At 46.3% G+C, this 25,988-nt stretch overlaps 1 protein-coding gene across 1 annotated transcript in view; it reads left to right on the forward strand.

The window, feature by feature from the left end:
• The first annotated feature begins 3,726 nt into the window (after nucleotides 1-3,726).
• The window catches only part of LOC144504107 (uncharacterized), a 32,995-nt gene continuing 10,733 nt past the window's right edge, over nucleotides 3,727-25,988 (forward strand). The window contains exons 1-4 of the mRNA XM_078229284.1: nucleotides 3,727-3,825; nucleotides 3,955-4,079; nucleotides 11,569-11,691; nucleotides 24,994-25,800. Of these exons, the coding sequence (XP_078085410.1) occupies nucleotides 3,774-3,825; nucleotides 3,955-4,079; nucleotides 11,569-11,691; nucleotides 24,994-25,800 (1,107 nt within the window). The 5' untranslated portion in view covers nucleotides 3,727-3,773. The remainder of the gene's footprint in view (nucleotides 3,826-3,954; nucleotides 4,080-11,568; nucleotides 11,692-24,993; nucleotides 25,801-25,988) is intronic.

A 25,988-nucleotide genomic window follows, 5' to 3' on the forward strand; every position in this document is an offset into this window, starting at 1 on the left:
GGACAATTTATATCCAGATGTCTTGCTATTTCTTCCTTGATGATAGATTCAAGTATTTTCCCTGCAGAAGTTAGCCTACAGAAGTTAACCTAACCAGCCTGTAGTTACCCGCCTTTTGTCCACCTCCTGTTTTAAACAGTGGCATCACATTTGCTGTTTTCCAATCTGCGGGAACCAAGCCAGAGTCCAGAGAATTTTGGTAAATTACCGTTAGTGCATTTGCTATTTGCCCCGGGGTGCATTCCATCAGGACCGGGAGACTTGTCTACCTTTAGCCCCTTAGCTTGCCCAACACTACCTCTTTTGTGATATTGATAGTTTCTAGGTCTTCACCTGCCATAGTCTTCTTGTCATCAATTTTTGGCATGTTATTTGTGTTTTCCACTGTGAAGACCGACACAAAATACCTGTTCAATGCCTCAGCCATTTCCTCATTTCCAGTTTTTACATCCCCCTTCCCATCTTCTAAAGGACCAATGTTTACTTTAGCCACTCTTTTTGTTCCATATATTTGTAGAAACGTTTGCTATCTGTTTTTATATTCTGAGCTAGTTTACTTTCATAATCCATCTTACTTTTCTTTATAGCTTTTTTCGTGGCTTTCTGTTGACCTTTAAAGATTTCCCAATCCTCTAGTTTCCCACTAATCTTTGCCACTTTGTATGCATTTTCTTTCAATTTGATGCCCTCCTTTATTTCCTTAGATATCCATGGCTGATTATCTGAGGGCAGACCTCAATTACAGAGCCTGACACTGTTGATGAGAACAGTGTGTGAGGGAGAAATGAATAGAAGGAGGTGCTCACAGGATTAGATGGAATAGAGCTGATTTGTTTGGAGCCTAAACACCAGCAGGGAATCATTTAATCCCCACATCGGCTCATCGGCTCATCGAGCCTGCATCCACAACAATCCCACCCAGGCCCTATCCCCTTAACCCCACATATTTACCCTGCTAATCCCCCCGACACTAAGGGTCAATTTATCTTGGCCAATCAACCTAACCCACACATCTTTGGACTGTGGGAGGAAACCGGGACACCCGGAGGAAACCCATGCAGACATGGGGAGAACGTGCAGATTCCGCACAGACAGTGACCCAAGCCGGGAATCGAACCCAGGTCCCTGGAGCTGTGAGACAGCAGTGCTAACCACTGTGCCACCGTGCTGCCCATCTGAAACGTGTTGTCAATTTTTGAGTAAGCTGTCACTTTATTGTCACATCCACAATCTAACCTTTAATAGTTAATGTTATTTGGTCCATAATCAATGGAAAATGAATGACCTGCAGCTGCACAGATCCAATTTGTCTTTATTTTATAGATATTCAGTCATACATTGGCTTCCTTCACCAACATTGTGTACCAAAGGAAAAAGCCATTCCTGCAGCTTATAGTCGGGTAGTCTTCACCTCGGGATTACAACCCCAGTCCGGCTAAAGTTACAGGCTTAATGCAGATTGCTTTCCATTGGTCAAGCCTCCACACACACTCAATAAGATATCTCGCACTCCCCAAAACTCATGGGTAAATCTATTAATGATCCCTCACAGACTTTGTGATCATTATGACATCCCTCCTCCTCTTAGGTCCCAGTACTCACACTATGAGGAAGTCCTTTCAGTTGCTTGGCAATTGGTCAGAGGTCCATTGAAAGCAGGGCTGGGTCAAGCGATGTAATCATACTGATCCAGTTCTCTCCATAATGATCCCAGGGCCACAGAGATGTATGGACAGGTTAGGTGAGTGAGGGACAGGTTAGGTGAGCGAGGGACAGGTTAGGTGAGTGAGGGACAGGTTAGGTGAGTGAGGGACAGGTTAGCAGTTGGATTATAATATCGAGAAAAGTGAACTTATTCACTTTGGTCATAAAAATTCAAATGCAGAAGATGGTTTCAAAGGTAAGAAAGTGGTAATGTTCAAGTGAATTGGGTTAGGATTAGGGTTAGGGTTAATGCTGCTATAAGGAATGCAGAAAGTTAGCATGCAAGTGCAGCAAAGCATTCGGAAAGAAAATGACATGCTGGCTTTTATTGGAAGGCGATTGAAATACGAGAATAAAGAAGTCTTGCTATTATCTATCTTACACTCTAATATTCACAGTAAGTGTAAACAAGTAGGTGAACTGTGGTCAGATGCATCGCTTTCTGAAACCAAGTGACAGATGCCATCTAAACTGTGTTTAAGGATTTCTCATCAACTCCCCAGATGTTTGTCACACTGACCAATCTCACCAAAACAGTCTTTCTCACGAGGGCTTCTAATCTCCATGCTCAAAGACCTCTCCTCCCAAAGTTTCTTTCCCCTGGATTTCTACGTCACTCAGACTTCGCCTTTCACACACACTCAGTTCTTTGAACAGAATGCCACTGTTCAGAAGGCTCGCACTAAGTAATCATCAACCTCTGGCTGGCTTCTCAGATTTCTGACTTCCCTCAAGCCAACTTTGCTTCAGTTCTGCTCCCTGGAGCTCTGTCTCTAGTTTCAATTCTTTTCTCTGCTCCTTGCTTTAAGTTTCATTTAACGGGATCTGTTTCAGATTCTCGTCTTGTCTCCTAAATAGATTGTCTTCTTGGGCCCTTTTTCTGTCCCACTTCCTGCTTTGGGACTTCCATCGTCGATTTGCAACTGCCCCCCGCTCCTTCTCCCGTGAACAGTTTCTTCTGGAACTTTCTTCTGAATGTCATTCTCTTCTAAATCACATGAGCCTCTGTCTGCCATTGCACATTTGTTTTGCCTTTCCCTTCTGCTCAGGTGCACAGGAAGAATTTCCACCTGGAGATATAAAAGAAGCAAACTCAATCTGTGCACAGGGCTGTTTACTGGCCTGAAAACATGAACCTGTACAAACTGGGCATGTGCAAAAACTCTGAGATCCACTGGGAATTCTCCTGATCTCCAATGGCATAATCTCCAATGCTTGGTAAGACTGGACACTTTCTCTAGGGTTTATCACAGCATGGAGGATGTATGGGGCACATGGAGGGGGCTGGGGAGGGGTAAGGAGACATGGAGGGGACATTGGAACAAGGAGAGGCATTTTGAGCAATGGCTGGTGAGAGGGGTGAGGAGTGAGAGCGAGAGAACAGGAATAGAATTGGGCTGATATTCCAGGGAATGGCAAGTCTTGGCATCTGCCCACCTCAGCCATCACCTTGGCTTGCCTCAGGATGGAGCAGCCCCATCTCCAGCCTCTACCCAACTCTCAACATTTGAAGGACGCGTTGGGAATAGTGAGGTGAAGGGAAAGGTCCAAAGGTGGCTGAAGGCTACAGCTGGTAAACAGCTAACAGGATTCGGGACAATTGTTAAGCGTGATACACAGAAGGGAATCTGAGCTGTAAGGTACCGTTGCTACACACTCAAACACCCAGTGACCCAACAGTGACAAGGAAGTTCCACATCTCTGAGTTCATTGGTGTAATTTGAAAATTGACCACTTCTTTATTCCATTGCATTTCATCATAAATATTTTATAAATTTACAAAAATAATTGAGGTTTATATTGATTATGAAACTGGAAATTGACACACATCATTTCTTACAAACCAAATTACAACATCCAATGGTACTTTAGGATACAAAGTTAACAACTGGTAAGAGTTATTAGGGAAGGAAGGGAGTGAAGTCAGTGTAGTGATTGTGGTTAAATTACATCATTGTTCTATAATGTCTGCTATTGCTCTGTGATGTATATAAACATTGAAGAGGAGCAGAGAGCAGACAGAGACAGGAACACAATCCAGTGTCCACCACCTTCTCCATACAGGCAAAATGAAAACCATTCTCTTCATCTTTGCTGCAGCCCAGATCATCTACACTTCTGGTAAGTATTGAAATGTGCTAAGGAATGGCTTTGTTACACTGTTTGTTGTTCTGATCATTGGGGTGTTAACCCAAATAGATAATAGTCAAAAATATATTCACCCTTAAAACCCTTTGCTTCCCGATTCAGGAATTCCATGTGGAAGTTCTACCTTTTCACAGATTGATACAGTAATAGCTGCTGCTATTGGAAAGGTGAATGAAGAATTTGCAACAAGCAACCTCTTCGTCATTGTGAAATGTGAAGTAACAAGTGTAAGTTGCACCAAATCCAATTTACTGCTTTTTGACTTTTGCACAGTAATAATTCATTAACATGAATTTCTTTTCTTTACTTTAAGGATCTTTCTGTAAAATATCATTCTAGTGTTGAGAGCTAGAAAAAAATAATGATGTGCAGCATTTCAATGTCGTCTGTTATAAAAAAATTGGTGTTTATACTGTGTTAAAAAATGTATGACTTTATTTCCTGTCTCACTGAAATATTCTCTGCTGTTACCATTTTTTCACTAATGACTTCAATGTGAACTACCAACCCTGAAATTCCCTTTGTAAACATTATAATGGGATCTCCCTATGCAAATTCCTGCTGAGTTGCTGTGAGGCTGCAGATTGACCACAGAAGGAGGTAGTAACAGGCTCTGGCCACTGCTCTGTATCCACAGTATTTTATTTGGCCGGTCCAGTTCATATTCTGGTCAACCCCTGGGATGTTGCTCATGATTGACTGATTCATTCATTGCAGGAATGGTAAAGCCATTGAGTGACATGGGGAAATGATTAGATTCACTCATGCTGCGACTCCCCATTGTCTGGCACTTGTGTCGTGTTAAGGTGATTTGGCACTTTGTGTCCCAGCCCTTGCTGCATGCTGTCTCGGGACGCTTCAGTGAAAAATTCTTGCCTTGTACAGAAAATGATATTGTGCCTTTGTCCACTTAAGGCTGTAAACTTAAGTAGCAGCATACAGTAGCAGAACCAGGATATCCGGAATCGAAACGTTGGCTCTGTTCTTTTTCCTCAAATGCTGTCAGACCCCTTGAGATTTTCCAGTATTTTCATTTTTTTTCAGATTCCAGCATCCGCAGTATTTTGCTTTTATTATAACAACAGAGGGAATCTAGATGGGAAAAGGAATCTATGGCCAGGATTTTACAGCTCCGTCACGGTGTGTATCCCCGGCCCTGGCCCGGTGGGTCTGGCCACCCATTTAAATTGCCATTTACTTTGGCAGGGCAGTAATACCCCTCTGGGTGGGAGGGACTGTGAAATCCTGGTCTTAACAATCAGCACATAAAGCTGCTCTGCTTCTTACTGAATGTTATTGTCTTAAGAACATAAGAACTAGGAGCAGGAGTAGGCCATCTGGCCCCTCGAGCCTGCTCCGCCATTCAATAAGATCATGGCTGATCTTTTCGTAGACTCAGCTCCACTTACCCGCCCACTCACCATCACCCTTAATTCCTTTACTGTTCAAAAATTTATCTATCCTTGCCTTAAAAACATTCAATGAGGTAGCCTCAATTGCTTCACTGGGCAGGGAATTCCACAGATTCACAACCCTTTTTGTGAAGAAGTTTCTCCTCAACTCTGTCCTAAATCTGCTCCCCCTTATTTTGAGGCTATGCCCCCTAGTTCTAGTTTCACCCGCCAGTGGAAACAGCTTCCCTGCTTCTATCTTATCTATTCCCTTCATAATCTTATATGTTTCTATAAGATCTCCCCTCATTCTTCTGAATTCCAATGAGTATAGCCCCAGTCTACTCAGTCCTCAAGAAGTTCACAGTGCTGATAAAGAGGGTGGAAATATGAAATACTTTCTTCAGCTTTGAAACTTTTAGAAGGTTTTGGCCTATATTTTTATAGAACATTTGAAGTTTGAGATTTAGAGAAGACATTGAGCTGTAGCCTGTTGTCAGACGCACATTGTGGGACACTCCAGCTCAGGAAGGTGCACGCAGCCATTGATCTTACAAAAATAACCATCGAATCAAAAATAAACTCAGATTTTTACAGAGAAAATTCTTTTTGGAAAGATCCTGGATCATGCACTCTCACTCTGTCGCTGAGTTAGATAGTGTTGTCCATATCCAATCCATCACCTTTTGAAATGCATTCACGGCCATTATCTATTTTCCCACATCAGCTAAAGTGACCCAGATGTTTGAAGGCACAATGGAACGTTTTGCAATCACGGATGGCTGAGGAGAAAAGGTTTTATTTCTTCCGCATAAAGTGAAGCTTTGGAAGATATTTTTAAGAAAATTACTCCTGAGCAAAATGATTGGGTGGGATTTTCCACCCAGCAGCTCTGCTTCTTACTGAATGTTATTGTTTTAAGAACCTAAGGTTCACTGCTGAAGGTCACCTCCCGCGACGGGTTGCCCAGTGCCATGACTGGCGAATAATGACAATGACCATTGACATCGGTGGGATTGGAAGATCCTGCCAGTGGCCAATGGCAAGCCACCTTCACCACTGGAAAACGCTGATTCTGTCTCAGCTAGGGTGGATCCACAGCCCAGTCCATGTCAAAAAGAACAATTTATGAAGCAATTGTCTTCCCATACACAAAACAAGGGAATTTGACCAGTCGGGTGGAGCCTCAGAGATTGATTCTGCTGCTTGGGGAGCCTACAACCTGGGGGTACATTTCCTGGATAAAAGGCTGATCGTTTAGGACTGAGATGAGGAGAAAATTCTTCACTCAAAGGGTAGTGAATCATTGGAATATTCTACCCCAATAGAGTACCTTGATTCAGGGTGGACTGAAATGTCAGGGCTGAAATAAAATTGTCAAAGTTGTCCAGGGACTGACACATTCTTTGCGTAGATTTTCATCGCTATTTAATTTTTCATGGCTGGGCAGCGGCTGATACTCTGAGAGAGCACAGTCGAAGCACCAGTTCAAACCCTCCCTTTCCTTGATGCCCTGCCCCCTTCCCACTCCCCCTGGCAGCTCCCAGTGTTTCCTGCAGGCTGCTCATTGATTGGCCAGCCAGTGTTAAATTGCAGTCAGGGGCCAATCACGGTTGGAAGTGCATTTTGTGCCCATTTCCGAACCCACTGAGTACAGGCATTTGATGGGCCAAAAATTCAGGCCAATACCTCAGATCAAGAACAAGAGTTAACTGAGTGTAGAAAGGAGGATGTTGAGATTCTAGGACATGTTGAGATAAAAAGGGAAGAGCCATTGGAGGTTTTGAAAAACATTAAGGTGGCAAGTCCCCATGGCCAGACAGGGTCTATTCCAGAATACTGAGAGAGCCGATGGACGAGATTGCTGAGGCTTTGTATCTTCTTTAGCTATGTGTGGGGTACCAGAAGATTGGAGAGTAGCTAACATTGTTCCTCTGTTTTAGAAGAGCAGAAGAGAAAATCTGAGAAATTACAGGCCCGTGAGCCTTACATCAGTGGTGGGGAAATGATTGGAGGAGATTCTTAGGGACAGGATATACTCACATCTGGAAGAGATTAGGGTTATTGGGGATAGGCAGCATGGTTTTGTGAAGGGGGGGGGTCGTGTCTCGCAAACTTGATTGACTTGATTGAGTTCTTTGAGGAAGTGACAAGAAAGATTGACCAGGGCAGGTCAGTAGATGTTGTATATATGGACTTTAGTAAAGCCTTCGATAAGGTTCCTCATGGCAGGCTGATACAGAAGGTGAAGCCATATGGGATCTGAGGTGAGCTGGTAAGATGGATACAAACTGGCTTGGATATAGAAAGCAGAGAGTAGCAGTGGAAGGATACTTTCCTAACTGGAGGCCTGTGACAAGCGGTGTTCCACAAGGATCAGTGCTGGGGCCTCTGTTGTTTGTAACATATATAAATGATTGGGAGGAAAATGTACATGGTCTGATTAGTAAATTTGCAGATGATACAAACATTGGGGAGTAGCGGATAGTGAGGAGGATTGTCAGAGGATAAAGCAGGATATAAATCAGCTGGAGACCTGGGCCGAAAGATGGCAGAATAGAATTTAATCTGGACAAATGTGAGGTGATGTGATTTGGAATGTCTACTGCAGAAGGCAAGTATACAGCAAATGGTAGAGCCCTTAGAAATATTAACATACAGAGGGATCTAGGCGTACAGATCCAATAGTTCCCTGAAGGTGGCAACTCAGGTGGACAAGGTGGTCAAGAAGGTGTATGGCATGCTGGCCTTCATCGGTCGGGGCGTTGAGTATAGGAATTGGAAAATCATGTTGCAGCTGTATAAGACTGGTTAGGCCGCATTTGGAACAGTGTGTACAATTCTGGTCGCCACACGACCGGAAGGATGTTGATGCATTGGAAAGGGTGCAGAAGAGATTTACCAGGATGTTGCCTGGTTTGGAGGATATGGACTATGAAGGAAGGTTGAACAAACTTGGATTGTTCTCATTGGAGAGTCGGAGGATGAGGGGGGGACCTGATAGAGGTTTACAAGATGATGACAGGTTTAGATAGAGTCGACAGTCAGAATCTTTGTCCCAGGGTCGAAAGGTCAATTACTCAGGGAGTATGATGCTCTCTGTAAAGCTTCAATTACATATAAGCATTAATATCAAATGCCAAATAATTTTATCCATGGCATGCAATAATTTAGTTTAAAAAAAAGTAGTCACAATATTTTTAAAAGCCTTATGCACTATACATTACAGTATAATTTGCAGCCCAGATTTTAACCTTTACACTGGCATGAATCATTTTGATTGTGCATAACACCAAGCACAAGAATTCCATTATCCAAAGACAGAATATTCACATTAGCTCTCATCATGTGAATCCTCAAATTGAAATGAGTCTACTACTTAGAAGTCAAAATGCTTTCAAGTTACATGATCATGTAACACGTTTTTCTTCATTGCATTGTTCTGCTTAATTGGGATTACTGGCTAACCCATTTTAGTGTAAAAAACAATTTTGAATAATGAGTAACAAACTGCAAAATCTATAACTGAATACAATACATCTAAGAATTATGTCCTTTCGATAGCAGACTGAGGATGTTGGAACCCTTTAAATGCATTGATGGTATACAATGTTTCTGCTGACCTCAAAATGTTCTGAGAGATAGTCATTGATTGGAAAGTCATGCAAGTTTTTCTAGTTACCTCAGATTAGAACACTCCTTAAAACCAACATTTCTTCCATTAAAGAATAAACGTATGTCATCATCATAAATAGCAGAAGGACTGTCCATGTTGTCTAGCAACGTATGATGGTCATCATGGCCAAATCTATTTCTTCCTGCGGTCTCATTTTTCTTAATGAGAGATGTTAATTGTTCCCAGGTGAATTGAACATCCTTAAAAGCATGAAGTAAAAAGATGCCTAGGATGATGGGACAGAATCCACTGATAATCCCAATGACATCCTTAATTGCCACATTGTTCCATTCTTTGAAAAGGATAACAGAGCAAATTAAGACGGTGGTAGTGAAGAATACACAGTAAATAGGTGTCACCATAGAGGTGTGACTCAGTGGGCTTTGTGTCAGATCATCAACATAACCGAAGTAAAAGATGGTCATCTCCACAAAAGACATGAAAAATTCAATGGGACCTCCAGCCACATGCTCCAGGTAACTGTCTATCACTCAATGAGCATCTTATGGGCTGCATAGGCTCTCAATGAACGAGACAGAGTGTTGTTAAATTGACGCAAGAGTGAGGAATATAAAACTATACACAAAAGTAAATTACTGCAGATGCTGGAAATCTGAAATAAAAACCCAAGTTGCTCAATTACTTGGCAGGAACAGAGTGAATGGGGAGGATTTTCCAACCCCCCCGCAGTGGGGTTGGGTTGAATGGCTGGAAGGGGGGTGGGGGTGGGGGGTGAGGAGTGGGAGGGGGGATGGTGGGGTTTGGGGGGGTAGTTTGCGAGGAGCTCAAAGATTGATTTCTGGCAAATGTAAAATGATAGCAGGAAAGTACATGCATGGTGACAGTCTGTGCTGTGGGGGTGGGGGGGGGGGGGGTAGGGGGGGGTTGCATGTGCGGTGACAGTCTGTGTTGTGTGGGGGAGGTAGCGTGTGCGGTGACAGTCTGTGTTGTGTGGGGGAGGTAGCGTGTGCGGTGACAGTCTGTGTTGTGTGGGGGAGGTAGCGTGTGCGGTGACAGTCTGTGTTGTGTGGGGGAGGTAGCGTGTGCGGTGACAGTCTGTGTTGTGTGGGGGAGGTAGCGTGTGCGGTGACAGTCTGTGTTGTGTGGGGGAGGTAGCGTGTGCGGTGACTGTCGGTGCTGTGTGGGGGGCGGTAGCGTGTTGCGGTGAAGGCCAGTGTTGTGTGGGTGAGGGCGGTAGCATGTGCAGTGATGGTTGGTGCTGTGTGTTGGGGGGGGTAGCGTGTTGCAGCGACTGTCGGTGTTGTGTGTGTGGGGATAGCGTATACAGTGACGGCCTGTGCTGTGTGGGGGGGTAGCGTGTGCGGCAACGGTCGGTGCTGTGTGGGGGGGCGGTAGCGTGTGCAGTGACGGCGGTGCTGTGTGTGGGGGTGGTAGCATGTGCGGTGACGGTCTGTTCTGGAAAGGCAGTAGCGTGTGCAGTGATGGTCTGTGCTGTGTGTGTGGGGGTAGCGTGTGCAGTGATGGTCTGTGCTGTGTGTGTGGGGGTAGCGTGTGCAGTGATGGTCTGTGCTGTGTGTGTGGGGGTAGCGTGTGCAGTGATGGTCTGTGCTGTGTGTGTGGGGGTAGCGTGTGCAGTGATGGTCTGTGCTGTGTAGGGGGCAGTAGCGTGTGCGGTGATGGTCTGTGCTGTGTGGGGGATGGCGGTGGCATGTGCGGTGATGGTCGGTGCTGTGTGGGAGGTGGGGGCGGTAGCGTGTGCAGTGACGGTCTACGATCGTACGATCCCGCCCGAGGCCCATGGAGAAAGCCGTTGTAATTCCGGCCAATGTTTCAGGCTGAGGACAGATTCTCCAGGTGCGCGAGCCTCGATTAGAATCCCAATGGCTGGAGAATCGCGGCATCTTCCTGATTCACTGGTTTGATAATTTTGCAAAATTTAAGTATTTGATTTATATTTTGTAAATCTATATGTTTCTAACAGGCCAACTCCATTCACAGCCTCTTTGTATAAAACAATTAAACAAAATCAAACAAACTGAGGGACAAAATAAAAGGGGCAGCCCCTTAAAGGGACACTGCCTTCAACAAAAACCAATCACAAGTCTGTGTTTCCAGCCTGTTCCCAGAGACTGTGCAATTCATTTAATAACAGCTGCAGCTTTTGTTTCATTTACACAATGCGGGGAAACCAAGTTGTGTTTTTTCCCATGAAACATTGTGTGTCAGTTCATACTTACAGATTGTTGGAGCACATTTGTTGCTGAAGTGCTGGGACTCCCACTGCAATGGGATTTAATTGGAGTTCTGATATAAAAAACACTCAGTGACGTAGGAAAGACTCAGCACGGTGGCACAGTGGTTAGCACTGCTGCCTCACAGCGCCAGGGACACGGGTTCGATTCCCGGCTTGGGTCACTGTCTGTGTGGAGTTTGCACATTCCCCCCGTATCTGCGTGGGTTTCCTCCAGGTGCTCCAGTTTCCTCCCACAGTTGGGGATGCGTGGATTGGGTTGTTGGGCCATGCCCGGTTGACCCTTGGCGTTGGGGAAATCAGCAGGGTAAGTATGTGGGATTATGGGGATAGGGCCTGAGTGGGATTGTTGTCGATGCAGGCTCGATGGGCTGAATGGCCTCTTTCTGCACTATAGGATTCTATGATTCTAACGATAACTCTAACCCTTTGGTTAGTCTCCTGTTTTCACAGAAGGTGAATCCCGGATCAATGTAACGATTGAGATCCAGGAAACTGTGTGCAACAAAAGCTCTGGAGCAGATCCGACAAATTGTACACTGATCCCCGTCCCGGAAGCTGTGAGTATTACACTGTTAGTCACTTATTATAATTGATCCTAACACTGGGAGCTTTCCTGTGACAGTAGCATGGCACAATGACCGACCATGGAACATTTGACATTTACTCTGCGGTTGGGTAATATTTCTCATTGCCCCCCCCTCACCCAAACCCAAACCCAAACCCCCACCCCCCCCCCCCAAACCCCCCCAACCCCCCCATGCAGCAGAAACCAATAAATTACCCCCCTGTGTCTCAGCAGTGTGGGGATAGTTTTGGAAGGTTCTGCTGTCAACTTGGAACAAGCTGGGATCAGTGCAAGAGCAATTAGACAAAAACATTGATTCTGATGCAGTCGCCTCATCAATGAATCTCCTCCGTTGTCCGGCTGAGCGGCACAGCCCTTTCTTATTTATCCAATAGTAAGCAGGCCGCCTTGAGGAACGACTCTGCTTCCTACCTCCCTCAGTTATCTGTGGAATGTATCCTTTGCTGCCAATATTTCCACATCTACATGCTGTCCCTTGGCAACACCCTCCGAAAACCTGGGGTCAGGTTCAAACATGTCCGCTGATGACGCCCAGTTCAATCTCTGCCCCACCATCATAATCCATCCATTACAGTACTGTCAGCCTGCTAGTTCATCATTCAGTCCTGGGTGAGCTACAACTTCCTTCAGATGAACACAGTGGGCCCGATTTTATCATTGCGTCGCACCCGTTTTCGGGTAAAGTCGGGCATGAGGCAATTAGTGTGATCCACACCCGTGCAGATGCCCACTTTGCCAAGGCCCGAAAATGACCGCGATCTGAATCGCACCCGAAATGGGATCAACGGCGATTTAAATGCATTTGCATGCATCTAAATTGAATTAATGGGCTGACCTGCACTTCCCCCTTTACCATCGCGTTCGCCCGTCCAGATTCGGCACGAGGCAGAAATGCTTGGTAAAGGTCTGTTTCGGGCGCTCCAGCTTCTGAAGAGGTAAGTTCAGAGCTTCCAACAGCTCTCTCAGATCAGTGGTGGTGGGGTGTGGGGGCGGGGGTGCGGGGGGGAGGTGGGTCAGATCATTCTCGTGTGGGGGGGGGGGCGGGGGGGAACGGAGGGGGGGGTGGTGAGGAGGGCCAGATTGCTCTCTGGTGTTAGGGGAGAGGGGAGGAGGAGGTGGGTCAGATGTATCTCTGGTGGGAGATGGGGGGAGGAGGGAGGCCCAATCATTCTCTGGTTGGGGGGCGGGAGGGGGAGGCCCGATCATTCTCTGGTGGGGGAGGGTGAGGGGGCGGGGCGGTCCGTTTGCACTCTGCAGGCGGTCAGTGGGGGGAAAGGGGTCAGAGGGTTGCGATCGGTCTGGGTAGCGGGGTGAGGTGGGTGGATAAGGGGGACAGTTATGTTGTGGGCGTGGGATGATGTCTGTGGAGGCCATCCCTTCCACTTTTCACTCCCAGGCCGCTTTATCCACTTTTTGCGGCCCGGGAGTGATGTGACAGGGGAGCGGTTTTCCATTTTTTTCTTACTGTGCATGCGCAGTTGAAGGCTCCGATTGGAGCTGCAGCGTCTCAGGCACGATAAGCCCCGCCCACTGCGCGATTCAGACCCGTGATTTTTTTTCAGGCTGAGTGTGTATGGGGGGCGCCTGGAAACAGGTTTCCAAGTCGGATCTGAATTACACCCAGATTCAGCACTTGGAATCAAAATGGTAAAACCAGGCCCTGTCAAATCTGAAACTGTTGTCTTCGCCACCACATGCTCACCCTGACGCTGTGTCAATGGTTCCATCCCTCTTCCCATCCACTGAAACTGTACGAGATAGCTCATTGTCTCAGAGACTCCAAGTTAAAATTCAACTCATTTAAAACTCTTTATTAAAAGAGCCTTTAAGCTCTTTTGCACGAATTCCCTGTGTCCCCAAGTTCCAGATTCTCCCACAAGGGGAAACATCCTCCCAGCATCCACCCTGTCAAGCCCCCTCAGAGTCATGTATGTTTCAATAAGATCACCTCTTCTTTTTCTAAACACCAATGAGTATAGGCCCAACCTGCTCAACCATTCCTCATAAAACAATCCCATCACCCCAGGAATCAAACAAGTGCATCTTCTCAAAACTGCTTCTAACTGAAATCTATCCCTCCGAGGTAAGGTGAGCAAAACTGTACACAGCTCTCCAGCTGCAGTCCAATCAGTGCCTTGTGGAATTGTAGCAAGATTTTCCTCCTTTTAGATCCTATTGCAATAAAGGCTGACTTGCAGCAAAGGTCTGCTTTTCCTCCCATATTCCTATGTTCTTTACCCCCTGAGAACTCAGTGTTTTCAATGCCTTGCCACTGCTGCACAAACTACTCCTCAGGAATGGACTAAAGTAGACATTTGTGATGCGTTATTGTATAAATTATCTATAGACAGTGAACAAAGAAAATTACAGCACAGGAACAGGCCCTTCGGCCCTCCAGGTCTGCACCAACCATGCTGCCCGACTGAACTAAAACCCCCTACCCTTCCGGGGACCATATCCCTCTATTCCCATCCTATTCATGTTTTTGTCCAGGTGCCCCTTAAAAGTCACTATCATATCTGCTTCCACTACCTCCCGCGGCACCCACCATCCTCCGTGTAAAAAACTTGTCTCATACATCTCCTTTAACCCTTGCCCTTCACACCTTAAACCTATGCCCCCTAGTAATTGACTCTTCCACCCTGGGAAAAAGCTTCTGACTATCCACTCTGTCCATGCCCCTCATAACCTTGTACACTTCGATCAGGTCGCCCCTCAACCTCCATCGTTCCAGAACAAACTAAGTTTCTCCAACCTCTCCTTGTAGCTAATGCCCTCCATACCAGGCAACATCCTGGTAAATCTTTTCTGTACCCTCTCCAAAACCTCCACATCCTTCTGACCAGAATTGAACACTTAGTGGGACTTGGTCAGGGTGGGGTCTCCATGTTGTGAATTCTATGTTTCGCTAATGGCTGTCTCTCCTTTTCTAATTGTGGTCTTTCTACATTTCCTTTTCTGTGAACTACAACCTGCTATTCCTGCACCACGTGGGAACTTTTGACTGCCTCTTGTGCCCTGGAGGCTGAAGGGAGTGTTTCCAGCTGCTGGACTCCTATAAGAGAGGGGCCGGGCGGGGGGGGGGGGGGGGGGGGGGGGGGGGGGGGGTGCGGAGGGGGTGGTTCCTGTGCTCTGGGATAATGAGATTCAGTGCAGGGCAAACAGTGGATCCCTGTTTCCTGGATCATAGGTTCTGCAAGATCATTACTCCACAGCTGAATAGAATTCAGAATAACAAGTGGGTGACTTCCCAGAAGGATAAAAAGAGGCAGACAGTCCAAGAATTGTTTCAGAGTGTGGCTCACTCAAACTAATATTCAGCAGTGAACAAATGAGGGTGACGGAATCTTGAACCGTTGTTCTGGGTCTAGCAATGGGAACTGAAGGACTACACGGGAAAGTTACAGGGAAGTGTAGGAATACATTAGTAATTGGAAATTGAATAGTGTGGGGATACAGTCAGATACTGTTGATGTGGATGGGACCTATTTGATAATTGTCTCTCTAGTGTCAGGGACAACACGTGAGTGTGCAGCACATTCTGTGCTGGAGATGGGGAGGTACAAGGAGCCATGGTCCGGTCAATGCCAGCAGCATAGTGAGGCAATGGAGGCCCTGTAGTCACAGTTTCCAAAGCTTGGAAGAAAGAAAAAGCAAAGCCTGAATTTCTGGATCACCTCCAGTGCCACGTGTGAGTGAGAGAAGAAAAAGGAGGGTATCACAGGAAATATCCTGTCGGAGGGAGAGTTTCGGATTCCTGTGACATTAATCCAGCTCTGCAGCAAGTGGGAACTGTTCTAGATGGTCCGGTTACAGCTATATGGAGCTGGGATCCTAAACTAGTGCACGGGGTCAGGTGTGGGGTGGGGGGAGGGGGGGTAAATTAATTTGCCAGGGGGTTGGACAGCGAGATGTAACATTAAAAATTAGAAATAAGGTGCTTGGTGGAAGTGGGAGGGAGGGTTAGAGATAATAAAGAATTAGGTGGGATGATAGAAAATACAATGAAATCTAATTTCAATTTGAAGTGTAATGTGTGTAAATGCAAAAAGTGTGATTCTGCAGGCGAGATTAACCACGGGAGACAATGATGTAGTGTCGATAACTGAGGCCTGGATCAAATAGGGGAGAATTAGATGTTTAATATTCCTGGGTACAAAGTATTCTGGAAAGTCATAATAGGAGGTGGGGGTAGAGGTTTGACTCTGGATCTTTTTTACAGTGCTGGAAAGAGAGAATCTCCTTGAGGAATCAAAGACAGATTCTATCTGGGTGAAGCTAAGAAACTAAGAAAAGGAGCAAATCCACTAGATGGTGCCTTTTATAGACACAGAGTGGGAAGGAAATAACTGAGAGTTGTAAGAGTTGGAGTAATGACAATGGGAGACTTTAAACACCCCGGTATTGAATGGGGAATTGTGTTCCAGTAGAAAGAGGGTGTCATTTTTGAAGTGTGTTCAGGAGGATATCCTTGATCAATATTTTTCCAGATCAATGAGGAAGGGGCATTGATGAATCCTTGAGAATGAAATGGCTCAAATGGAGAGTAAAAGAGTCAGGGAGCATCTCAGCAATAGTGATCATAGTATCAGGGAGTACAAATTGGTTTTGGAGAAAGACAATGAACAATGTAGATTTAAAGTACTGGATCGAGTAGGGTTGTTTTTGGAAAATTGAGAAGGAGTCAAATCCTGCTTTAAAGGAATCAAGAGGAAAAGAAACTGGAAAAGCACTACTCAAAAGATCAGGTGCTACTCCTCGAGATCGGTTGAGCTTCACTGGAATGGTACAGGAGGCCGGGTACAGCGAGACTGGAGTGGGAGTGAGTGCAGTATTAACATTGCTACAGGAACCCGGGTACAGAGAGACTGGAGTGGGAGTGAACACAGTGTTAACATTGCTCCAGGAGCCCGGGTACAGCGAGACTGGAGTGGTAGTGAACGCAGTGTTAGCATTGCTACTGGAGGCCGGGTACAGGGAAACTGGAGAGGGAGTGAACGCAGTGTTAACCTTGCTACGGGAAGCCGGGTACAGGGAAACTGGAGTGGTAGTGAACGCAGTGTTAGCATTGCTCCAGGAGCCCGGGTACAGCGAGACTGGAGAGGGAGTGAACGCAGTGTTAACATTGCTCCAGGGGTCCAGGTACAGAGAGACTGGAGTGGGAGTGAACGCAATGTTAACATTGCTACAGGAGGCCGGGTACAGAGAGACTGGAGTTTTGATTTGATTTGATTTATTATTGTCATACAGTGAAAAATATTTTTTCTTGCGCGCTATACAGACAAAACATACCGTTCATAGAGAAGGAAAGGAGAGAGTGCAGAATGTAGTGTTACAGTCATGACAGGGTGTAGAGAAAGATCACCTTAGTTCAAGGTAGCTCCATTCAAAAGTCTGACAGCAGCAGGGAAGAAGCTGTTCTTGAGTCGGTTGGTACGTGACCTCAGACTTTTGTATCTTTTTCCCGAAGGGAGAAGGTGGAAGAGAGAATGTCCGGGGTGCGTGGTGTCCTTAATTATGCTGGCTGCTTTGTCGAGGCAGCGGGAAGTGTAGACAGAGTCAATGGATGGGAGGCTGGTTTGCGTGATGGATTGGGCTACATTCACGACCTTTTGTAGTTCCTTGCGGTCTTGGGCAGAGCAGGAGCCATACCAAGCTGTGATACAACCAGAAATAACGCTTTCTATGGTGCATCTGTAAACGTTGGTGAGAGTCGTAGCGGACATGTCAAATTTCCTCAGTCTTCTGAGAAAGTAGAGGCATTGGTGGGCTTTCTTAAACTATCGTGTTGGCATGGAGGGACCAGGACAGGTCATTGGTGATCTGACACCTAAAAACATGAAGCTCTCGACCCTTTCTACTTTGTCCCCATTGATGTAGACAGGCGCATGTTTTTCTTTACGCTTCCTGAAGTCAGTGACAATCTCCTTTGTTTTGTTGACATTGAGGGAGAGATTATTGTTGCTGCACCAGTTCACCAGATTCTCTATCTCATTCCTGTTCTCTGTCTCGTCATTGTTTGAGATCTGACTCACTACGGTGGTGTCGTCAGCAATCTTGAAAATCGAGTTGGAGGGGAATTTGGCCGCACAGTCATAGGTGTACAAGGAGTATAGTAGGGGGCTGAGAACACAGCCTAGTGGGGCACCGCTGTTGAGGATGATTGTGGAGGAGGTGTTGTTGTCTATCCTTACTGATTGTGGTCTGTGAGTTAGGAAGTTCAGGATCTAGTCACAGAGGGAGGTGCCGAGGCCCAGGCCACGGAGTTTGGAGATGGGTTTCCTGGGAATTATAGTGTTGAAGGTTGAGCTGTAGTCAATAAATAGGAATCTGACATAGGTATCCTTATTATCTAGGTGTTCCAAGGTTGAGTGCAGGGCCAGGGAAATGGCGTCTGCTGTGGACTGTTGCGGCAGTTGGCAAAGTGTAGTGGATCCAGATAGTCTGGGAGGCTGGAATTGATTCATGCCATGACTAGCCTTTTGAAGCAGTAGGAGTGAACGCAGTGTTAACATTGCTACAGGAGGCTGGGTACAGAGAGACGGGAGTGGGGGTGAACGCAGTGTTAACATTGCTACAGGAGGCTGGGTACAGAGAGACTGGAGTGGGAGTGAACGCAGTGTTAATATTGCTACAGGAGGCTGGGTACAGAGAGACTGGAGTGGGAGTGAACGCAGTGTTAATATTGCTACAGGAGGCTGGGTACAGGGAGACTGGAGTGGGAGTGAGTGGCACTATTAAGATGATCGACCATCAAATCACACCTGGGTTTCTAACAAGCACCAAGCAACTCAAAGTCCCACATGGGAGATTTATTAAGAAGGCAACTGCACATTGGATACACGGTGATAGAAACATAGAAACCCTACAGTACAGAAAGAGGCCATTCGGCCCATCGAGTCTGCACCGACCACAATCCCACCCAGGCCCTACCCCTATAACCCTACATATTTTACCCGCTAATCCCTCTAATCTACGCGTCCCAGGACACTAAGGGGCAATTTTAGCATGGCCAATCAACCTAACCTGCACATCTTTGGACTGTGGGAGGAAACCGGAGCACCCGGAGGAAACCCACGCAGACACGAGGAGAATGTGCAAACTCCACACAGACAGTCACCCAAGCCGGGAATCGAACCCAGGTCCCTGGAGCTGTGAAGCAGCAGTGCTAACCACTGTGCTACCGTGCCGCTCAAAGGTGGATTCATAATTGGCTTAGTGATAGGGGACATAGGGTGGTGACAGACGGCTGTTTTAGTGACTGGATGCCAGTGACCATAGATAGAAGCTTCAGGGATGTAGTTACTCCGAAGAATGAAGATAGATGGGTGACGGTGCGAGGGGCTGGGAGGAAGCAGTCCGTGCAGGGATCCCCTGTGGACGTTCCCCTCAGCAACAAATATACCGCTTTGGATACTGTTGGGGGGGACGACCTACCAGTGGTAAGCCACAGTGACCGGATCTCCAGCACTGAGTCTGTCCCTGTGGCTCAGAAGGGAAGGGGGGAGAACAGGAGAGCAATAGTTATTGGGGACTCGACAGTTAGAGGGACAGATAGGAGGTTCTGTGGCAGCGAAAGAGACTCACGGATGGTATGTTGCCTCCCGGGTGCCAGGGTCCGTGACGTCTTGGACCGTGTTTTCAGGATCCTTAAGGGGGAGGGGGAACAGTCACAAGTCGTGGCACACATCGGTACCAACGACATAGGTAAGAGAAGGGACGGGAATTTAAAACAAGAATTTAGGGAGCTAGGGTGGAAGCTGAGAGCCAGGATAAACCATGTTGTCACCTCTGGTTTGTTGCCGGTGCCACGTGCTAGTGAGTTGAGGAACAGGGAGAGAGTGCAGTTAAACACGTGGCTGCAGGAATGGTGTAGGAGGGAGGGTTTCAGTTTCATGGATAATTGGAGCACATTCTGGGGGAAGGTGGGACCTGTACAAACAGGACAGTTTGCACCTGAACCAGAGGGGCACCAATATCCTGGGAGGGAAATTTGCGACGGCTCTTCGGGGGGGTTTAAACTAATTTGTCAGGGGGATGGGAAAACGAGCTGTAGTCCAGAAGCCAGTGTTGAGTTTAGTGAGGTACTGAGGAGGGTATCAAGGTCGTAGGAGTGTACCGGCAGACAGGAAGGTGGGTTGAAGTGTGTCTACTTCAATGCAAGGAGCATCCGGAATAAGGTAGGTGAACTTGGAGCGTGGATTGGTACTTGGGACTACGATGTTGTGGCCATTATGGAGACATGGTTAGAACAGGGACAGGAATGGTTGTTGGAAGTTCCGGGGTATAGATGTTTCAGTAAGAGTAGGGAAGGTGGTAAAAGAGGTGGAGGAGTGGCATTGTTAATCAAGGATAGTTTAACGGCTGCTGAAAGGCAGTTCGAGGGGGATCTGCCTGCTGAGGTATTATGAGCTGAAGTTAGAAATAGGAAAGGAGCGGTCACGTTGTTGGAGGTTTTCTATAGGCCCCCAAATAGTAATAGAGATGTAGAGGAAGAAATTGCAAAGCAGATTATGGATAGGTGTGGAGGTCACAGGGTAGTTGTCATGGATGATTTTAACTTCCCAAACATTGATTGGAACCTTTATAGGTCGAATAGTTCGGATGGGGCAGTTTTTGTACAGTGTGTGCAGGAGGGTTTCCCGACACAATATGTGGATAGCCCGACAAGAGGTGGGGCCACATTGGACTTGGTACTGGGTAATGAACCGGGCCAAGTGTTAGGTTGTGGGAGAGCACTTTGGAGATAGTGACCATAATTCGGTGTCTTTCATCATTGCAATGGAGAGGGATAGGGCCGTACGGCAGGGCAAGGTTTATAATTGGGGGAGGGGTAATTATGATGCGATTAGGCAAGAATTAGGGAGCATAAGATGGGAACAGAAACTGTCAGGGAAAGGCACAAATAAAAAGTGGAGCTTGTTCAAGGAACAAATACTGCGTGTCCTTGATAGGCATGTCCCTGTCAGGCAGGGAGGAAATGGCCGAGTGAGGGAACCATGGTTCACAAAAGAGGTTGAATGTCTTGTCAAGAGGAAAAAGGAAGCGTATGTAAGGATGAGAAAACAAGGTTCAGTTGGGTCGCTTGAGGGTTACAAGGTAGCAAGGGATGAGCTAAAAAAAGGGCTTAGGAGAGCTAGGAGGGGGCATGAGAAGTCCTTGGTGGGTCGGATCAAGGAAAACCCCAAGGCTTTTTACTCTTATGTGAGAAATAAAAGAATGACTAGGGTGAGGTTAGGGCCGGTCAAGGATAGTAGTGGGAACTTGTGCATGGAGTCAGAAGAGATAGAAGAGGCGATGAATGAATACTTTTCTTCAGTGTTCACCAAGGAGAGGGACCATGTTTTTGAGGATGAGAATGGGATACAGGCTGATAGGCTGGAGGAGGTAGATGTTCTGAGGGAAGGTGTATTAGCAATTTTGAAAAACCTGAGGGTCGATAAGTCCCCTGGGCCAGATGGGATATATCCTAGGATTCTTTGGTAGGCACGGGATGAGATTGCAGAGCCTTTGGCTTTGACCTTTGGGTCCTCACTGTCCACGGGGATAGTGCCAGAGGACTGGAGAGTGGCGAATGTTGCTCCTCTGTTCAAGAAAGGAAATAGGAATGGCCCTGGTAATTATAGGCCAGTTAGTCTTACTTTGGTGGTCGGTAAGTTAATGGAAAAGGCCTGAGGGATAGGATTTATGACCATTTGGAAAGATGCCGCTTAATCCGTGATAGTCAGCACGGATTCGTTAAGGGTAAATCTTGCCTCACAAATTTGATTGAATTCTTTGAGGAGGTAACTAAGTGTGTAGATGAAGGTAGAGCAGTTGATGTCGTATACATGGATTTTAGTAAGGCGTTTGATAAGGTTCCCCATGGTAGGCTCATGAAGAAAGTAAGGAGGTGTGGGATAGAGGGAAATTTGGCTGATTGGATAAGTAACTGGCTATCTCATCGAAGACAGAGGGTGGTGGTGGATGGAAAATTTTTGGACTGGAGACCAGTTACCAGCGGTGTACCACAGGGATCAGTGCTGGGTCCTCTGCTATTGTGATTTTTATCAATGACTTGGAGGAGGGGGCTAAACGGTGGGCAGTAAATTTGCTGATGACACCAAGATTGGTGAAGTAGTGGATGAGGTGGAGGGCTGTTGTAGGCTGCAAAGAGACATTGATAGGATGCAGAGCTGGGCCGAAAAATGGCAGATGGAGTTTAACACTGATAAGTGCGAGGTGATTCATTTTGGTAGGACAAATTTGAATGCGGATTACAGGGTCAACGGCAGGGTTCTGAGGAATGTGGAGGAACAGAGAGATCTTGGCGTTCATATCCACAGATCTCTGAAGGTTGCCACTCAAGTGGATAGAGCCGTGAAGAAGGCCGAAAATGCGTTAGCGTTTATTAACAGGGGGTTTGAGTTTAAGAGCCGTGGGGTTATGCTGCAACTGTCCAGGACCTTGGTGAGATCACATTTGGAATATTGTGTGCAGTTCTGGTCACCTCACTATAAGAAGGATGTGGAAGCATTGAAGAGAGTGCAGAGGAGATTTACCAGGATGCTGCCTGGTTTGGAGGGTAGGTCTTATGAGGAAAGGTTGAGGGAACTAGAGCTTTTCTCTTTAGAGCGGAGGAGGATGAGAGGCGACTTTATAGAGGTTTATAAGATGATAAGGGGGATAGATAGAGTGGGCGTTCAGAGGCTATTTCCTCAATGAATGTGGCTGTTACTAGGGGGCATAACTATAAGGTTCATGGTGGGAGATATAGGAGGGATGTCCGAGGTAGGTTCTTTACTCAGAGAGTGTTTGGGGTGTGGAATGGACTGCCTGCTGTGATAGTGGAGTCGGACACTTTAGGAACTTTCAAGCGGTTATTGGATAGACACATGGAGCACACCAGAATGATAGGGAGTGGGATAGCTTGATCTTGGTTTCGGACAAAGCTCGGCACAAGATCGAGGGCCGAAGGACCTGTTCTGTGCTGTACTGTTCTATGTTCTATGTACCACGGGGATCCGTGCTGGGCCTCCTATTGTTCGTCATTTATATAAATGACATAGACGACTATGTGGGGGGTAGGATCAGTAAGTTTGCTGATGACACAAAGATTGGCCAAGTGGTTAACAGTGAGGTTGAGTGCCTTGGGTTACAGGAAGATAATCGATGAGATGGTCAAATGGGCGGATAAGTGGCAGATGGAATTTAACCCTGAAAAGTGTGAGGTGATGCACTTTAGAAGGAGTAATTTGACAAGGAAGTATACTGTGAAAGGTCTGACACTGGGAAGTTCCGAAAAACAAAGGGACCTTGGCGTGTTTGTCCATAGATCTCTGAAGGCGGAAAGGCAGGTTAATAGGATGGTGAAAAAGGCATATGGCACACTCGCCTTTACCAACCGGGGTATAGATTACAAAAGCAGAGAGGTCATGATGGAGTTGTATAGAACTTTGGTGAGGCCACAGCTGGAGCACTGTGTGCAGTTCTGGTCGCCACATTATAGGAAGGACGTGAATGCACTGGAGGGGGTGCAGAGGAGATTCATCAGGATGCTGCCTGGGACGGAATATTTAAGTTATAAAGAGAGGTTGGATAGGCTTGAGTTGTTTTCTCTGGAGCAGAGAAGACTGAGGGGCGACCTGATTGAGGTGTGCAAGATTATGAGGGACATGGACAGGGTGGATAGGGAGCAGCTGTTCCCCTTAATTGAAGGGTCAGTCATGAGGGGACATCGGTACAAGGTGAGGGGAAGCAGGTTTGGGGGGGATTTGAAGAAAACCTTTTTTGCTCAAAGGGTGCTAACAGTTTGGAATGCACTGCCTGGGAGGGTGGTGGAGGCGGGATGCCTCACATCCTTTAAAAAGTACCTGGATGAGTACTTGGCACATCATAACATTCAGGGCTATGGGCTAAGTGCTGGCCAGTGGGATTAGGTGGACAGGTCAGGGCTTTTCATGCGTCGGTGCAGAGTCAATGGGCTGAAGGGTCTCTTCTGTACTGCAGTATTCTGTGATTCTGTGAAGTTATCTGCTGCTTTCAGCATTAACCTTTAACCTTCTTCAACATTCAGAAGCTTCGCTGCTTGTCACGGGTTTTGTGGGAAGTGATCTAAAAAGAGGGTTGTTTAATTTTTAATTTGCTTAATGAAATTATTGCTCAAAACGTAATAAATTACAGTGAATCCAGCCATCAGAAAACAATTTCACTTTGTAAAAGGATTCTGTAATTCTACCTGTGAATTCAGGTAAAACAGTGCCATAAGAACAGCGAGAGCTTTTCTCATTAATCATTCCTGCACATTGTCAATGAATGACTCATTTGAAATAAGTTTCTATTTTCTATCCACTGGTTATAAATCCTGAAACACCACTACAGAGAAACCTCAAACTGTTCAGTGAATATTAAATGGGTCTGAGTCACTCATTGTCACACCACCATCAAAGGTTTTTGAACAGAATGATTGCTGTGAATATAACTGTTCCATCAATTCTGTGGCACAGAGTCAAACATCAAAGCATTCCCTCAGACAAAAGGTTCAAAAAGTAACAAACATTTAAAGGCGAGGATACAGACCCCTGGGTGTGACAGTCAGGGAGGTGTACGCAGACTATGGTGTGATAGTTGGGGTGGGGTGCAGTTGATGAGGAGGAGGTTAAAATACAACAAAGGCACATTTCAGAAAATGTAAATTCTATCATTTTGGTAAAGAGTTTCAGGATTTGCCTCCATTGCTCTCTCAGTGACCTCGCTTTTCTGATCCAGTCGGGTCAGTTCAGTGCTCAGTTTCATGAAGGACGCAGTTCCTTCATTTCTCACACTCTGCCTTCTAGTGTTTTAGCAAATGCTGGATATCAGAATGCAGCAGCATTCCTGACGCCCAGTGTTGTTGAAGTGTTAATGATGGGAAAATAACAGGTGACAGAGTCCTATCCTGAATCCACAATCTGTCTTTGAGCAGTCCAACCATCGCTCCCAATGGAAAATCCCACCTGTGACAGTGCAGTTCAGGAAACTGAAAGAATAACATGATTCAATCTCCCACACTGAACAGTTAGAAAGTTCTCCCTCTCTGTAAAACTATCACAATATCACATTAATGTGCAATGAAAATTTACCCTGATGATTAACCAATATCCTGTGTTAATAAAACGCTTTGATGTTACAATATTCTGGCACTCAAGTATGTAACCATTTGTTCAATATTCTACTGTTGAAGCTCACTCATTATTACAAAATTTACTGTGCTTTTGGAGATTATAACTGAGTTACACTCTCACTCTATCTGTAGAAAACTGCTACTTGCATCAGCTGGGTCACAATTCCACGTTTGGGATCTCCAAGTGCTGTGGTACAATGCATAAGCACAAACTTGACAACCCCAACACCAAACTCAACACCAAACTCAACACCAAGCTCAATCCCAACCTCAAGCCCAACCTCAATCCCAACCCCAACCTCAATCCCAACCTCAATCCCAACCTCAATCCCAAACTCAACCCCAACCTTAACCCCAACCTCAATCCCAACCTTAACCTCAATCCCAACCTCAATCCCAACCTCAATACCAACCTCAATCCCAACCTTAACCCCAACCTCAATCCCAACATCAATTCCAACCCCAACCTCAATTCCAACCCCAACCTCAATCCCAACCCCAACCTCAATCCCAACCTCCATCCCAACCTCAATTCCAACCCCAACCTCAATGCCAACCCCAACCTCAATCCCAACCTCAACCTCAATCCCAACCCCAACCGCAATTTCAACCTCAACCTCAATCTCAACCCCAACCTCAATCCCAACCTCAATCCCAACCTCAATTCCAACCCCAACCTCAATCCCAACCCCAACCTCAATCCCAACCCCAACCTCAATCCCAACCTCAATCCCAACCTCAATCCCAACCTCAATCCCAACCCCAACCTCAATCCCAACCTCAATCCCAACCTCAACCCCAACCTCAACCCCAAGCTCACTCCCAACCTCAACCTCAATCCCAACGTCAACATCAACAACAACAACAACATCAACAACCAAATCACCACCATTGTCATCATCAGAAAGCAGCGAATCATCAGAGGAATGCAGTAGAAGGGTAAACCACAGATTTTTAAAAATACATTATTGTTAAAGGAAGTGATGGTCTGGAAACCTGTGTGGAACTAGCAGTGTAAGTACAGCAGATTTCCAGCACAGAGGATTGTGCAAATGGATTATCTCTTGCTTTATGTTACTAAATTGCAATGATCTTTTCACGGGACCAGAAGACATAGAAGCAGAAGT

The sequence above is a fragment of the Mustelus asterias genome, chromosome 14 (genome assembly GCF_964213995.1).
Source record: "Mustelus asterias chromosome 14, sMusAst1.hap1.1, whole genome shotgun sequence".
Classification (NCBI taxonomy): Eukaryota; Metazoa; Chordata; class Chondrichthyes; order Carcharhiniformes; family Triakidae; genus Mustelus; species Mustelus asterias.